Here is a 16231-nt window from a genome sequence, read left to right on the forward strand (position 1 = left end):
GACCCCCTGAGTGTCGGCAGCAGAATGTTGGTGTGGCTACGGGGATCCTGATGGGGGTACGTGACAGATGGGGGCTGGGTGCACATCTAACCCAATGTCTCTTGTTAATTTTCTCTTAAATTCCCCTCTCTCTTTGCAAATCCTTCCAAATCTCTGCTTTGCTCTTCTTATTGGTAATGTTTTATGAGGTTCTACTCCAATAGCAAATTGAACCTCTCTTGCCAGCCATGAGTACAGATAGCATTAGTAGAAATATTCAGTTTCTATCACTCAACTGAGTTAGGTTGTCTGGAGAGGAAGATTTTTTTCCCTTGCTACACATAATAAACTTTGAGGGAAGTTCCACTTGCAATGTGTGCTTGGAGATCCCCCAATCAGCTAATGCAGCTACACATCAGTCAGGAGAATCCCAGGGTAATTCCCAGTGACATCATCTTGGTTCCAAGATGGAAAGTGGTCCCTCGGGAGTGACAAACAGGGCCCTCCGGAGACCCGGGAGCAGTATGAGCCCTGATCCACTCCGGAGAAGCTGTGTCCCAGCTGTGACTCATCTGGCAGCAATTCCACGAGGTCATTCTTTCAGTCCCTCTTCAGAATCCTGCGCACAAAATTTGGTTCATCAGAAAGGATGTGATTAAGCTGGAGAGAGATTCACCAGGATGTTGCCGGGACTGGAGGGTTTGAGTTATAAAGCGACTGGATAGGCTGGGACTACTTTCCCATGAGGCGCATGGATAAGGGGGGTGCTCACCGTCTTTTTCCCAGGTTAGGGGAGTCTAAACTAAAGGGTGTAGGTTTAAGATGAAAGAGGAAAGGTTTGAAGGGGACCTGAGGGGCAAGTTTTTCACACAGAGGGTCGTGGGCGCATGGAACGAGCTGCCAGAGGTAGTGGCAGAGGGGGGTACAATGACAACATTTAAAAGACATTTGGACAGGTCCATGGATAGGAAGGGCTCAGAGGGATATTGGCCAAATGCAGGCAAGTGGGACTAGCTTAGGAAGGCACCTTGGTCAGCATGGATGAGTTGGGCTGAAGGGCCTGTTTCTGTGCTGAATAACTCTATGACTATGACTGAGAGAGTGTTGCATTGTTGGCAACGCTGTCTTTTGGATGAGGCATGAATCCAGGTGGATGTAAAGATTCAGGGGAAGAGCTGGACAACTGGAATCACATACAAGTGACCTATTGAGGTCGGGATCTTGAGCAACACACACAAAATGCTGGAGGAACTCAGCAGGTCAGGCAGCATCTATTGGAGGGAAATAAACAGTCAACATTTTGGGTCAAGACCCAGCATTTTGAGCGTGTTGCTCCAGATTCCAACATCTACAGAATTTCTTGTGTTCCCAGGGTAGGGATCTTGTCATGCAGCTTTGTTTTGTTGCAATGAAGTAGATGTCACAGACAACATGAGAGTTGCCCACAGACAATGCAGGCTACATGTATGTAAATGTAAATGACATTAGTGTTATCCAGGTTACATCCGTATGCATGTCCAGGCTCTCTACATTGGTACCTTAGAAACACAAAAAGGAAAATGGCAGGAAGTTCCCCTACTTCTTGCTACATTTTAGTTCGCATTTGATCTCAGAGTGTACAAGAACGTAGTGCTGCACTATCCAATTTCTAGACAGTTATCATTTGTCTCATTGTCATTTGTAGACAATTGCTGTAGGCACCCTGTCTGCATTGGAACAGAGACTGCACTCAATAACGCAAAACATTGCAGATGCTGGAAATAAAAACAGAAAATGCTGGAAACACTCAGCAGGCCAGGCAGTGTCTGTGGAGGGAGAAACAGGGTTGATGTTTCAGGTCAATGACCTTTCATCTTCAACATAAAATGTTAACTCTCAAAGTCAAGTTTATTGTCAGATGCACAAGTCCATGTGTGCACAGGTGCAATGAAAAACTTACCTGCAGCAGCATCACAGGCACAGAGCATCAGATAAGCAGCATTCACAAGAAAAACATAAATTAACCAGAAATGTTCTGTTTCTCTCTCTCCGCAAATGCTGCCTGACCTGCTAAGTGTTTCCACAATTCTCCATTTACGTTATTGACTACATTTCTGTGAGACTTTTTGGGATATCCTAAGACATAAAGAAAGGTCCCTTTTATTATTTCAGGGAAGCCATCTGCAGGAAGATCTCAACAATCAAAAAACACATCCGAGGTGGACGGTAATAGTCTTTTCCCCAGGGTAGGGGAGTCCAAAACTAGGGGGCAAAGGTTTAGGGTGAGAGGGGAAAGATTTAAAAGGGACCTGAGGGGCAACTTTTTCACACAGAGGGTGGTGAGTATATGGAACGAGCTGCCAGAGGAAGTGGGTGAGGCAGGTACAACAGGATCATTTAAGAAGCACTTGGATAGGTACATGGAGGGGCAGGGCTTGGAGGGATATAGGCCAAACGCAGGAAATTGGGACTAGCTGGGTGGGAACCGTGGTCGGCATGGACTCCTGTATCCGTGCTGAATTGTGCTATGACTCTCTGACACTAATGACAAGCAAGGCAGGTCAACTGACACAAGAAAAACCTCAAAGGAACAAGAACGGAGGGGCAGCCTACCTGGTCAGCCTTGAACCAGGAAACCACCGGAGGAGGTTCACCACTGACATCAACATCCAGCCTCAGCTTGTTACCTGCCACCACAACAATGGTGTTCTGGGAAACCACGCTGCCGGTGCAGTCAAGGTGGATCTTGGGAGGTTCTGTGTTGAACAGAAAATAAGTTTAAAAGCCGACAGAAAGAGAGAGGGTGAGAGAGAAGAAGGGCATGCTCTCAAAGGGGAGGGGAGAGCAAAATGGGGTCAGTGTAAGTGGGAGCTTGATGGTCAGCAAGGACAAGATGGGCCAAAGGGCCTGTTGCTCTGCAACTCTGTGAGGAGGAGAAAGTAAGAAGTGAGAGAGGGAAGAAGAATAAATGTCCATTAAAGAGAGAAAGAGCAACAGAGCTACCCTCTGAAGGCAGCAAAAGCATAAAGTGGAAGGGAGAGAGAGAGAAAGCGAGGGGAAAGAGGGGGGAGAGACAGAGAGAGAGAGGGGAGAGAGAGAGGGGAGAGAGGGAGAGAGAGAGGGGGGGAGAGAGAGAGGGGGAGAGAGAGAGGGGGAGAGAGAGAGGGGGAGAGAGAGAGGGGGGAGAGAGAGAGGGGGAGAGAGAGAGGGGGGAGAGAGAGAGGGGGGAGAGAGAGAGGGGGGAGAGAGAGAGGGGGGAGAGAGAGGGGGGAGAGAGCGGGGGGGGGAGAGAGGGGGGGGAGAGAGGGGGGAGAGGGGGGGGGGGAGAGGGGGGGGGAGAGGGGGGGGAGAGAGGGGGGGGAGAGAGGGGGGGGGAGAGAGGGGGGGGGAGAGAGGGGGGGGGAGAGAGGGGGGGGAGAGGGGGGGGGAGAGGGGGGGGGGAGAGGGGGGGGAGAGAGGGGGGGGAGAGAGGGGGGGGGGAGAGGGGGGGGAGAGGGGGGGGAGAGGGGGGGGGAGGGGGGGGGGAGAGGGGGGGCAGAGGGGGGGGGGAGAGGGGGGGGAGAGGGGGGGGGAGAGAGGGGGGAGAGAGAGGGGGGAGAGAGAGGGGGGGGAGAGAGAGAGGGGGGGAGAGAGAGGGGGGGAGAGAGAGGGGGGGAGAGAGAGGGGGGGAGAGAGAGGGGGGGAGAGAGAGGGGGGGAGAGAGAGGGGGGGAGAGAGAGGGGGGAGAGAGGGGGGGAGAGAGGGGGGGAGAGAGGGGGGGAGAGAGGGGGGGAGAGAGAGAGGGGGAGAGAGAGAGGGGGAGAGAGAGAGGGGGAGAGAGAGAGGGGGAGGAAGGGGAGAGAGAGAGGGGGAGAGAGATGGGGGAGAGTGGAGGGGGAGAGAGGGGAGGGGGAGAGCGAGAGAGAGAGAGGGGAGAGAGAGGGGAGAGGGGAGAGAGAGGGGAGAGAGAGAGGGGAGAGAGAGGGGGGGAGGGGGGGAGGGGGGGAGGGGGAGAGAGGGGGAGAGAGAGGGGGAGAGAGAGGGGGAGAGAGAGGGGGAGAGAGAGGGGGAGAGAGAGGGGGAGAGAGGGGGGGAGAGGGGGGGAGAGGGGGGGAGAGGGGGGGAGAGGGGGGAGAGGGGGGAGGGGGAGGGGGGGGAGGGGGGGGGAGGGGGGGAGAGGGGGGGAGGGGGGAGGGGGGGAGGGGGGAGAGGGGGGAGAGGGGGGAGAGGGGGAGAGGGGGAGGGGGGAGGGGGGAGGGGGAGAGGGGAGAGGGGGAGAGGGGAGAGAGGGGAGAGGGGGGAGAGGGGGAGAGAGAGAGGGGGAGAGAGAGAGGCGGGAGGGGGGAGAGAGGGGGGGAGGGGGGAGAGAGGGGGGAGGGGGGAGAGAGAGGGGGAGAGAGAGGGGGGAGGGGGGAGGGAGAGAGGGGGGAGAGGGAGAGGGGGGAAGAGAGAGAAGGGGGAGAGGGGATGGTCCAAAGAGACTGTTTCTGTACTATATTAAGAGAAAAGGAGAGAGAGAGAGAGGTGAAAATGAGAGAAAACATGATTTCTCCAGTGTGATAAAAGGATAAGTAGATAGAAGGAGAAAGCTGTGGGTAACAGTGAAGGTGGGAGGGAGGACGAGGAGGTGCAGGTAAGAACACGAGGGAAGGTGAATGGTAGACAGGAGACAGACACCATCAGGAGGTGAACAACAGAAACGTAACAGACACACAGAACCGAGGTCTTGTTACACCACATACAATAATTTGCTCGTATCTCAAGTTAAAAATGCAAACACAAAATTAAAACAAGGGATTTCAGCGCAAGGTTTAATACAAATATTCAAATCTTACCTTGTCGAGGGACGTAGTCAATCTTAACCTCTGGAAGACAGAGAGAGTAAACAAAATGGTCAGATAGTGGAAGTAACGAGTTCTATTACTAGGAACATCAGGAGAGGATGAGGCCATTCGGTCCACTAAGCCTGTACTATCACTGAATGAGATTGATGATCTGGGCCTAACTCCATCTACTCACCTCAGCTTTAGACCCCTCGCTAATAAATTTCTATCAATCCCAAATTAGAATTGGGCTGCCACCTTGTGCATTCTTTGGGACAATGTTCCAAAGCTACCAGCTTTTGCATGAAGCAGTGTTTCCCAAAAGGCCTGGATTTTATTGTAAGAATTTGTCCCATTGTCTTTGATTCCTGCAATAACTGGAAACATTTCTCTATATCTTGTCTATCAATTCCTTTCAAGCATCTACTGAAGTTAAAAAGGTCACCCCTTGACCTTCCACACCACAGTCAACTTGATCATTAGATTAGTATTTTAACTATCCTAACTTGTACTCTCATCCTATAATCCAAGCTGTGGCGCTCTGATAAGACTGCAGCTAACTACCTCTCCTTTCCAAGATGCCCCACACAGTCCTCTAAATGTGGGAATGCTGTTGCAAAACATTCCCTCTTAATACTCCAACTTTCTGGAATAAATGATGATATTCATCAAAATATACTGTGGGCCTGGAGTGGAGTATTCTGCCAAAGCCTTTAGAGGAAGACTAAAAATTCTAAAACTTGTTGGCTTGTGATTAATGGCAACACTATACTCCTCGAACTTAGCCCAATTACATCTCTACAAATATCCTCAGAGTCATGAACACGGTACATATGCCCAATTACAGTCCTATACATTCTTCATATACCTGTCCTGTATCCCCAGACATACCCAATTACAGCCTTGACCATTCTTCATATATCCAATTACAGCTCTGTAAATTCTACAAAAATCCAATCACAGACCTGTATAGACTGCATATACTCAATTACAGACCATCACATTCTGTAAATATCAAATTACAATCCTGAACGTTCCACACATACCTAATTAAAGCCCCGTACAATCCTCATACATCTTATTACAGTCTTGTACAAATACCTAATTACAGCCCCAAGATACTCTGCATATACTCAATTACAGCCTATTACATTCTATAAATATCCAATTACAGTCCTGTGGACATTAGATACACCCAATTACAATCCCACACGGGCTACATGAATTAATGTGGAGAATGGAAATTGTGGAAGTGACCTGCTGATACCTACCCAAGAAGTTAAGCTTGGCAGAAATAGAGAGAGCGTAGCCATTTGGAATAAAGGTGTAATCGGCTTCATCGTCCGGAGTGACATTATCAATGACCAGTTTATGAATCCTGGGGAAGGAAAAAGTCCAAGTCAGGTGAGCAACATGGTCCCTGAGATCAAGTTGGTGATAAAGCCACACAGGACCAGATGAATTTTCTTTGACAATCCATTTCTTTCAGGATCACCCATTACTGCCACTGTTGCTTAAATTTCAAATTTAGAACATAGAACATATTTCAGTACACAGATCAACGGTGCTGAAGTCGAGAGGGTTGAGAGCTTCAAGTTCCTGGGAGTAAACAACACCAACATCCTGTCCAGGTCCAACCACTTGGACACCATGGCCAAGAAAGTTCACCTCTACTTCCTCAGGAGGCAACAGAAATTCAGCATGTCCCTGTTGACCCTTACCAATTTTTATCCATGCACCAAAGAAAGCATCCTATCCGGATGTATCACAGCTTGGTACGGCAACTGCTCTGCCTGTGACCACAAGAAATTACAGAAAGCTGTGGACACAGCTCAGCACATCACGGAAACCAGACTCCCCTCCATGGACTCTGTCTACACTTGCCGCTGCATCGGTAAAGCAGCAAACGTAATCAAAGACTCCACTCACCCCGAACATTCTCTGTTCTCCCCTCTCCCATCGGGCAGAAGATACAAAAGCCTGAAAGCACGTACTACAAGGCTAAAGGACAGTTTCTATCCTGCTGTTATAAGACTATTAAATGGTTCCCTGGTACGATAAGATGGACTCTTGACCTCACAATCTACCTCAACATGGCCCTTGCACCTTATTGTCTGCCTGCACTGCACTTTCTCTGTAAATGTAACACTTTATTCTGCATTCTGTCATTTCTTTTCCCTTCTACTACCTTGATGTACTGATGTGATGAAATGATCTACATGGATGGCATGCAAAACAAAGTTTTTCACTGTACCTCGGTATATGAGACAATAATAAACCAATTTACAGCACAGGAACAGGCCCTTCAGCCCACCATGTCTGTGCCAAACATGAGGCCGAATTAAATTAAATCCCTTCTGCCTGCACATGATCCACATCCCTCCACTCCCTGCATATCCATGTGTCTGTCTAAAGGCCTCTTAAACACCTCTATCATATCTGCTTCCTTTTACTTATTTTAATGATTTGGATTTTTAGAAGTCCCCAGCTACCACGTTGGGATTTGAACCCTTGACCAAATCAACAGTCAATGGAGTCCAGAGAGTCCAGAGAATCGTCGCTGCTGGAAGAACTTACCTGCCTACATGAGTGATATGGATGCGTTTACTGGGAATTATCTCCATCCCATTCTTCAGCCACTTGCCTGTGACCTTCTCATCAGACACCTCACACTTGAAGATTGCCTGTTCCTGGGCCTTCAGTGTGAGATCAGCAAAACTCTGCAGCACCTCCAGAACCTTGTCTAGAACACAGACAAAAGCACGTTGGCTCACTCCACCTACTGGCCTCTATAAACAGTAGTTACATTTATTCGTCCTGTCGAGGGACGTGGAGAAGGTTGTAAAGACATACAGTGCAGAAACAGGCCCTTCGGCCCATCAAGTCAGCACTATCACCACCCATTTACACTAATTATACATTAATCCCATTTTATTCTCCTCACATTCTCCCCAGATTCCACCCCTCACCCACACACTGGGGGCGATTTACAGCGCCCAATTAAACCACAAACCCTGCAAGTTTTAGGGATGTGGGAGGAAACTGGAGCACCCGGGGGAAACCCACATGGTCACAGGGAGAACGTGCAAACTCCACACAGACAGCACCGGAGGTTGGGATCGAACCCGGGTCTCTGGCACTGCGAGGCAGCAGCTCTACCAGCTGCACCCCTGCGTTCCAGCTACCAATTAGCCCATACAGGAGATGGTGTCATCTCCCACTGCTGCTGTTGGACCTGGTGGTAACAGGGAGTTGCGGGCTGGAACCAGTAAAGGAGCTCAGTGAGGGTGGTTTATATACAGACTATCAGATCCCAGAGCATGGATTATATACCTAGAACATGATCTAATTTTGAATTAGATTTTGGTTGTGGTTAAACATAAAATAATTGATACCTGGGAGTTAATTACAAACAGGCACAGTAGTGTAGCGGTTAGTACCGTGCTTTACAGCGCCAGCGACCCGGGTTCAATTCCGGCCGCTGTCTATAAGGAGTTTGTACGTTCTCCGTGTCTGCGTGGATTTCCTCCAGGTGCTCCGGTTTCCTCCCACATTCTAAAGACATAAAGGTTAGGAAGTTGTGGGCATGTTATGTTGGCGCCGGAAGTGTGGTGACACTTGCGGGCTGCCCCCGGAACATTCTACACAAAAAAGATGCATTTCACTGTGTGCTTTGATGTACATGTGACTAAGAAAGATATCTTATGGAATGTGATCCAGGGGTTCAAAAGGTTAATACTAAGGGGTTGGGGTAGTTAATATTGAGAAGAAGTGACTAGGAGTGAGTTACAGACTGGAATCTAACTAGGAGGTTCAGATGGTTAATACTAATAACAGGTGCTTGGAAGTGAGTTACAAACTGGAATCTGTCCAAAGGGTTCAAATGATTAATACTACCATTAAGTGCTTGGGAATGAGTTACAGGCTGGATTCTAATGGAGGATCTCAGGTGGTTAATACTAAGAACAAGTGCCTGGGAGTAAGTTACAAGCTAGAATCTAATCAAGGCTATAGGGTTATTTATATGTAGGCTATTGGATCCACAGAGTTATCAGTACTCTCAGCTGTGCTCTTGTTCACAATTGTGGTGCCAATGGAAACTATATCCTCAGCTGCGCTAACAAAACCTCCTCATAATTTTGAACCTTCTGCAAATCCCCACTTCACCAGCTCAAGAAGAAAGGTGTTTCTGAGTCTGCAGTCCCAGACCCATTAAATGAAGGAGCCAGCGGAAGGGGATCAGGTGAATGCAGGAAGTGCACGAGTCTCCCTTCCCTGGGGCCCTCCCCTTTCATTTTCCAATACCTTCCACAATCAGGTCAGCTTCCGATTCACCCCCGTTGGTCTTGATCTTGTAGCGTCCGGAATCGTTTTTGGTGGCCTCGTTGATGATCAAGAAATGCTTCTTCCCATCCTTTTTGATGCGGAATCTCAGGGCATCATCCCGAGTCAGATCGGTTCCATCCTTTGACCTACGAAAAGTGACCAAAGCAAGAAAGGAGGAGAGTTAGGGGCTTTCAAAGGGCTTTGTGCTCCTCACAACACATCCCAGATCAGGAACTCCCTCCCAAACTGCTTCCCATTCCCTTTGGCCAATAGCTTGCCCGAATGTCTTCTCGTAGCTTGGTGTCAAACTCCCACGAAGATGGTTCAACTTTGGACTTCAGTTACCAGGCATTCCACATTCCTACATTCAGGAATAGCGTTCCCCAGCCTTCCTCTCCCAAGGCCAGTTCGGAAGGTGCAATGATGGATCTGGGATGTCCCAGGACTCTTCCTGTGGAGCTGGGAGGGGCAGGGAGAGGGGGAATCACACTGGCCACTGGATGACCAGAGGCCTGGAGACTGACTGGGGAGGGCAGTTTGGGGTGAATGAGGTAGATTTCCCATTGATTGGAGGAGGGGAAGCTTATTTAATGGCAGGAGAAGGATTTAAGCAATTGTAATACTCATATACTAGTTTGTGGTTTATATATACTGCTAAGCACAACTAATAACTTAAGGATGGAGAGGTCACTACTACAATGAAACCACGTCATGTGATTAACTATTGCAACATTGCCTGCACCAATCTTCAGGTTCAGCTGGGAGCTGACTGTCACAGTTAGCAGATATTTCCTTGATATCCCTGATTCAAGTGAGTTATGTAACAATACATTGTACAGAATAAGGCCACAAATACTGAACAGTAATCATTTCAATCACTTTGCAGATTTCCACAAGAGGAGGATTGTACAGGGAAATATATTTCCCCATTGCCTCTGCCACAGAAATTATGTTGGGACAGGAAGGCATCTCATGACCGGACACAGAGTCACAGAGTTGTACAGCATAGAAACAGGCCCTTTGGCCCACTGTGTCTATGCCGACTATCATGCCTATCTATATGAATCCCACTTGCCTGCACTAATCCCACATCTGTCGATACCCTGCTAATTCAAGTACCTGTCCAGATGCCTCTTAAATGTTGTTACTGTTCCTGCCTCCGAGGCTCGTTCCAGGTACCAGTTGCTCTGTGTGTGAAAAGTCCACCCTCAGATCCCCATGCTTGGCTGAATTTTCAAAAAGGTGTGAAATGCCCTGAAAATGATCCTTGGCGTGTTTCACTATACAAAACACATCTATTTTACATTGCATTGCGCTGAGATAAAGAGCCTAGTGCGATTAAACTTCCAGGTATTTATCTCCAACCTCACCCTGCAGAGCTCCCTCCATCACCACATTACTGGGAAGACACGGTTGTGGTGAAGAGGGTGCAGAGGGGACCAATCCAGTTGTTGCCGGGACTGGTTACGAGCAAGTGATGGGTGGGAGTTGACGGGAACGTGAGAGAGAATGGGTTCCAGGGGCCGAGGGGAACAAGAAAAGTGGGGTCGAGGCTGATGGAAGCAACGTTGTGTAGTAAGGCACGGAAACAGGCCCTTCGGCCCGCCAGGTCTGTGCAGGCAGTCCCGGCTTACGTGAAGGTTCTGTTCCTGAGAACCGTCCATAAGCCGATCTCTCCATAAGTCAGGAACGTTCATTTTCCACAGCAACCCATAACGTATCGCTCTATTGTACACTTGCTATAATTCTTCATTTCATTGAAAAATAATCACCCTAACACTACCCATAATTAAACTATATTATGTTATTAACTTTGTCATTAATAATTTTGTATAATTTATGCTTAGTTTATGTTTTTCTTGCGAATGTTGTATCTCTGATGATCTGTGCCTGTGATGCTGCTGTAGGTAAGTTTTTCATTGCACCTGTGCATATGACAATAAACTGGACTTTGACTAATGCAGTACGTACTATATCTGGTCATGAATGAATACCATGAAACATTTTATTATTATTACCGGTTTGAAAAATGCTTTGAAAATGTATGGGAGAATTTCAATAAAGACAGATTTCCTTGTCAGGTCATTCCTGACCCAGGGAGCTTCTGTACTGAACATCAGGCTGAACAATCTCCTTGTGTGTCATTATCAGGTACAATTTCCAGTGGCTATAGTAATTCTATGCACTTAATCTGTGTCCCTGTGGTTACTGTCCCTTCTGGTCATGAAAACTTCCCCTTCCTTGAAACACTTCTGCTCAATCGCCCCATGACTTTCCCTGTGCAGTCCCAGCCCTTCTAGTGTCTCCACATGGGACAGAATTCACAGAGGATGCTGCATACCCTGACACAGTGACCCCTCCCACACCTCTCCTCCCACCAACCCACCGTCCCACCAGGATGACAAGTAGACAGATGGAAAACTTCCTTACCAGACAACCACCGCTCCCTCCTCCGAGACCTCACAGTCAAACTCAACCCGGTCATCAACAAATACGTGCTGGTCATCCAGGGGCACAGTGATGACAACAGGAGGTTCTGAGAGAGAGACAGGTAGATCAACCTTTACAGAGGAGGCTGAGATCTCAGCTTCTGATACTGGGAGCTGAAGAACCAAACTAAGCAGCAAGGGAAACTTTCTTTCTTTTAGAAAGCATATCAACAACCTCTTAGATCAGTGCCCAGAACCCCAAGGTGGACACTGGAGACACAAGAGGCTATGGAGGCTGAAATCTTTGTAGCTCAAGGTGGACAAGGGGCAGTTTTAAATAAGAATTGCATTGAACCTTCTGTAGCCAATCCCAATCTTAGGAATCAGAATAAAGATTCAGTGGGTGATGTTCTCCTCCCTGAGGGAGTTAATGTGGAGCCTAAGCACAGGCAAACATTCACCATCTTCTGAGTGAAGAGATTTCTTCCCATCTCTGTCCTGAAAAGCTAATCCCTTATTTTCAGATGGTGATCCTGGCTCTAGACACCCCAGCCAGGGACAACATCCACCTCACATTTATTGGTTGAGCCCCATAAGAGTTTTTGTTACATTTCAATAAAACCCCCCAACCCCAGCCTGAGAAACTTGATTCAGTTAATTCAATAAATCTGAAACAGAAATTTATATCACTCACCATATGAATGTGATAAAACCCAACACATTACATTGCATGAAGTCTGCTGTCTGGTTCATGTGTGACCCAGTGAATAAGACCATAAGACATAGGAGCAGAATTAGGCCATTTGGCCCATCGAGTCTACTCCGCCATTCAATCATGGCTGATATTTTTTCAACCCCATTCTCCTGCCCTTTACCCGTAATCCCTAACCCCCTTACCAAACAAGAACTTTACTGTCTGCCTGCACTGCACTTTCTCTGTAACTATAACACTTTATTCTGCATTCTGTTATTGCTTTTCCCCTGTACTGCCTCAATGTACTGATGTGATGAAATGATCTGTATCGACAGTATGCAAAACAAAGTTTTTCACTGTACCTCGGTACATGTGACAATAATAAACCAATTTACCACCTTAAGGAGTGGTGTTGACAGATTGTAGGAGATTATATTGAACTGATGATATAATGAATGTTGGAAAAGGTGCACACTGATTGTGTTTATTGTATATGTCACAAATAAAGCAGATTTTTGAGATGATAAAAGACCAGGACGAAATTAGCATCCTCATTGGTGTCAGGTGGAAGTGAATTCAAATCCCACTTCTGGCAACATGCCTCGTTTAGAATCCAGTTTAAAACCGCTGCAACTTCACTTATACAGCCCTTTTAAGGTAGTTAAACATCACAAGGGACTTGCAATCAGGTCTGATTATCAAAATATGACACTGTGCTGCTCAAGGAGTGAGTACAATGAGTCAGGCAGGTTATAAGGAGCACCTTAGAGGTTGAGAGAGAGATGGGGATACTTAGGGAGGGAAGTGTAGAGTAAATACACAAGACTGCCAAGGATGACGGTCAAAATGCACATGAGATTTGAATTCAAGAACTGAGGGGTGTTGACTGAGTGTTGAGAATGTTTCCCCTGGTTGGGGGGGGGATGTAGAATTAGGGGGCATAGTTTTAGAATGAGGGGTCCATTTGTCAGAGAAAGCGGGGGAAGATAATCTCTCCGAGTGTGGCGAGTCTTTGGAACCTCTCCCCTGGACAGACAGAGTCATTGGATATATCCAGGGAAAAGATCGGCAGATTTTTGGGTGGTTGGGGGGTGGTGTCAAGGGTTATGGGAGAACAGGGAGGGGCGTGGCCAAGGATCAAATCAACTATGATCTTAATCAAGGGCGAAACCTGTTGTCTTCGTCTATCTGCTGCAACCTTTCTGTGCCTTCTTCTACGAAGACAGACAAAAGATATTTATTTAATTTCTTTGCCATTTCTTTATTCCCCTGTATAACTTCTCCCCACATTCCCATCAACTCCCCCCAGATTCTACCCCTCACCCACACGTAGAGACAATTCACAGCGGCCAATTAACCCACCAACCCACACGCCTTTGAGTGGAAACCCACAATGGGAACATGCAAACTCAAAAGATCAGCACCGGAGGTCAGGATTGAACCTGGGTCTCTGGAGCTGTGAGGCAGCGGCTCCTCTAGTGGTGCTACTGTGCCGCACTGAGAGACCTCAAACTCCCAGACCTCAGACCTCCTGCTCTTATTGTCAACTTCATAATCCACAAATGTGTTTAACTTTTCTTGATAGTTACAACTGGACAACTTCTGTTGATTTATTTTTATCCAGTTGGGTTATTTATGCATTAGTTCTTTAAATAGAATGTACCATAGAAGACAAAGGGTGGTGGTTGAAGGGACTTATTCAGGCTGGAGGCTGTGAGTAGTGGTGTTCCGCAGTGATCTGTGCTGGGACCTCTGCTGTTTGTGATGTACATAAAAGACCTCGATGAGTATGTTGATGGGTGGGTTAGTAAGTTTGCAGATGATACCAAGATTGGCAGAGTAGTGAATAGAGTAAAAGACTGGCGACGGATACAGCGTGATATAGATCAGCTGCAGATGTGGGCAGAGAGACGGCAGATGGAGTTTAACCTGGATAAATGTGAGGTGTTGCACCTTGGTGGGACTAATGTCAAGAGGCGGTACACTCTTAAGGGCAAGACCCTTAACAGTGTTGAAGAACAGAGACCTTGGGGTGCAAATGCATGGCTCACTGAAAGTGGCTACACAGGTAGATAAGGTGGTTAAGAAGGCTTATGGAATGCTGCTTCATTAATCGGGGTATTGAGTATAGGAGTCAAGAAGTTATGACGCATCTCTATAAAACTCTGGTTAGGCTGCATTTAGAATACTGCGTGCAGTTCTGGTCACCTCAGTATAGGAAGGATGTCGAGGCTTTAGAGAGGGTGCAGAGGAGGTTTACTAGGATGCTGCCTGGATTAGAGGGCGTGTGCTATCAGGAGAGGTTGGACAAACTTGGGCCCTTTTCTCTGGAGAGGCGGAGGCTGAGGGGTGATCTGTTGGAAGTAGATAAAATTATGAGGGGCATAGATACAGTGGACAAGCAATATCTTTTTTCCATTATTGAGCGATCCAATACCAGAGGGCGTGCATTTAAGCTGAGAGGGGGTAGGTTCAGAGGAGATGTGAGAGGTATGTTTTTTTACTGAGAGTGGTGGATGTCTAGAATGCGTTGCCTGATAGGGTGGTGGAGGCAAATTCATTGGGGGCTTTTAAAAGGGGGTTGGATGGGCACATGAATGAGAGGAAAATGGATATGAGCATTCTGTAGGTAGGAGGGAATAGCTATGTCGGCACAACATTGTGGGCCGAAGGGCCTGCTCTGTGCTGTATTGTTCTATGTATATACCCACTGCTTGCTAACCGCCACAACGGAGACACAAGAGAGACTGCAGATGCTGGAAATCTGGAGCAACACACACAAAGTGCTGGAGGAACTCAGCGGGTCAGTCAGCGTGTATGGAGGGAGATGAATTCCCTCCGTAGAATCTACCTGACCTGCTGAGTTCCTGCAGCATTTCATGTGTGTAGCTAACTGCCACACATCTCGATATAGGTTCCCTCCCCATCCCTGTCAACTCACACTTTATGCCTCAGTGGTTTACTTTGATCAGATTAATTCTCTAGTCTCAGTTTGAACTGAAACACTTCCAGCTTTCATATAAAATTCTATTGCATTATGACCACTAACTCTCTAAAGGCACCTCAACTTCAAGATTATCAATTACACAATATTAGGTCCAAAATAGCATGTTCCCTGACTGGCTCCTCAAGACACCGATGCAGAAAACTATTCCTTACACACTCCATGCTATCACTCACTTTACTCAGTCTGTATGTAAATTAATGACTGCCACAATTATTAAGGTACCCTGGATATATTCACCTCTAATTTCCCAGATTTATACAATGCCTTACATCACCACCACCGGCAGAAACCGACAGACAACTCCTGCTGGTGGTTTCTGCACTTTACCCTTTCTCAGCCCCACCAAACTCATTCTCAAAAGATCTAAAACAGGAGCACATTGGGCCATTCGGCCCTTCGAACCTGCTCCACCATTCAATACAATCACGTCCGACCATCCAATTTACCACCTGCTCCCCATCACCCTCGGTCCCTTCACCATTACATCTATTTTTTGGTTTCCTCAGCTGAGGTCCACTGCCTCCATCCCATTCCTTAGCCTCGGGGCTACCCCGCTTCCATTCCCATTTTGCCCTTCTCTTCTAATATTTAATTGCCAATCCTGGTCGCTTTGCAACCACGTCTCTGTAGCATTCATTTGATCAAATCCATCAATTTCTATTTGTGCCATTAGTGCACCCACCATGACCTCAATACAAATGCATCCTCATAAGGAGCTTTCAGTTTTGTTCCTTTACTAATTATTTCCTGCTCTGTCACTAATTGGGGGCACATTTACTCACTGTGTGCTCTGTCCCTTCCTGACACACTCATTGCCCGTGTCTCTATCGGTTTGTCCTTTCTCCTTAAGTTCCCCACAAAGATGGCAGAGTGTGGTGGCTCTCAGCAGATTGCATTTATTATAACCATTCTACTCTTTTAAATCTCAATTCTACAACTGCAAGAGTTACCAACAATGTTCCCTTAAGTCTGCTTACAGGTCTGGCGATCTTCTGACCACTTGGAGTGACCAATC

General features: G+C 47.4%; 1 protein-coding gene across 1 annotated transcript in view; it reads right to left on the minus strand.

The window, feature by feature from the left end:
* mybpc2a (myosin binding protein Ca) overlaps positions 1–16231 on the minus strand; it is a 76744-nt gene that overhangs the window by 29567 nt on the left and 30946 nt on the right. The window contains exons 12-17 of the mRNA XM_052042949.1: positions 11517–11622; positions 9066–9232; positions 7338–7503; positions 6032–6138; positions 4773–4802; positions 2572–2714 (exon numbers count right to left, since the gene is read on the minus strand). Coding sequence (XP_051898909.1) covers positions 2572–2714; positions 4773–4802; positions 6032–6138; positions 7338–7503; positions 9066–9232; positions 11517–11622 — 719 coding nt within the window. The remainder of the gene's footprint in view (positions 1–2571; positions 2715–4772; positions 4803–6031; positions 6139–7337; positions 7504–9065; positions 9233–11516; positions 11623–16231) is intronic.

The sequence above is a fragment of the Pristis pectinata genome, chromosome 33, assembly GCF_009764475.1.
Source record: "Pristis pectinata isolate sPriPec2 chromosome 33, sPriPec2.1.pri, whole genome shotgun sequence".
NCBI lineage: Eukaryota > Metazoa > Chordata > Chondrichthyes > Rhinopristiformes > Pristidae > Pristis > Pristis pectinata.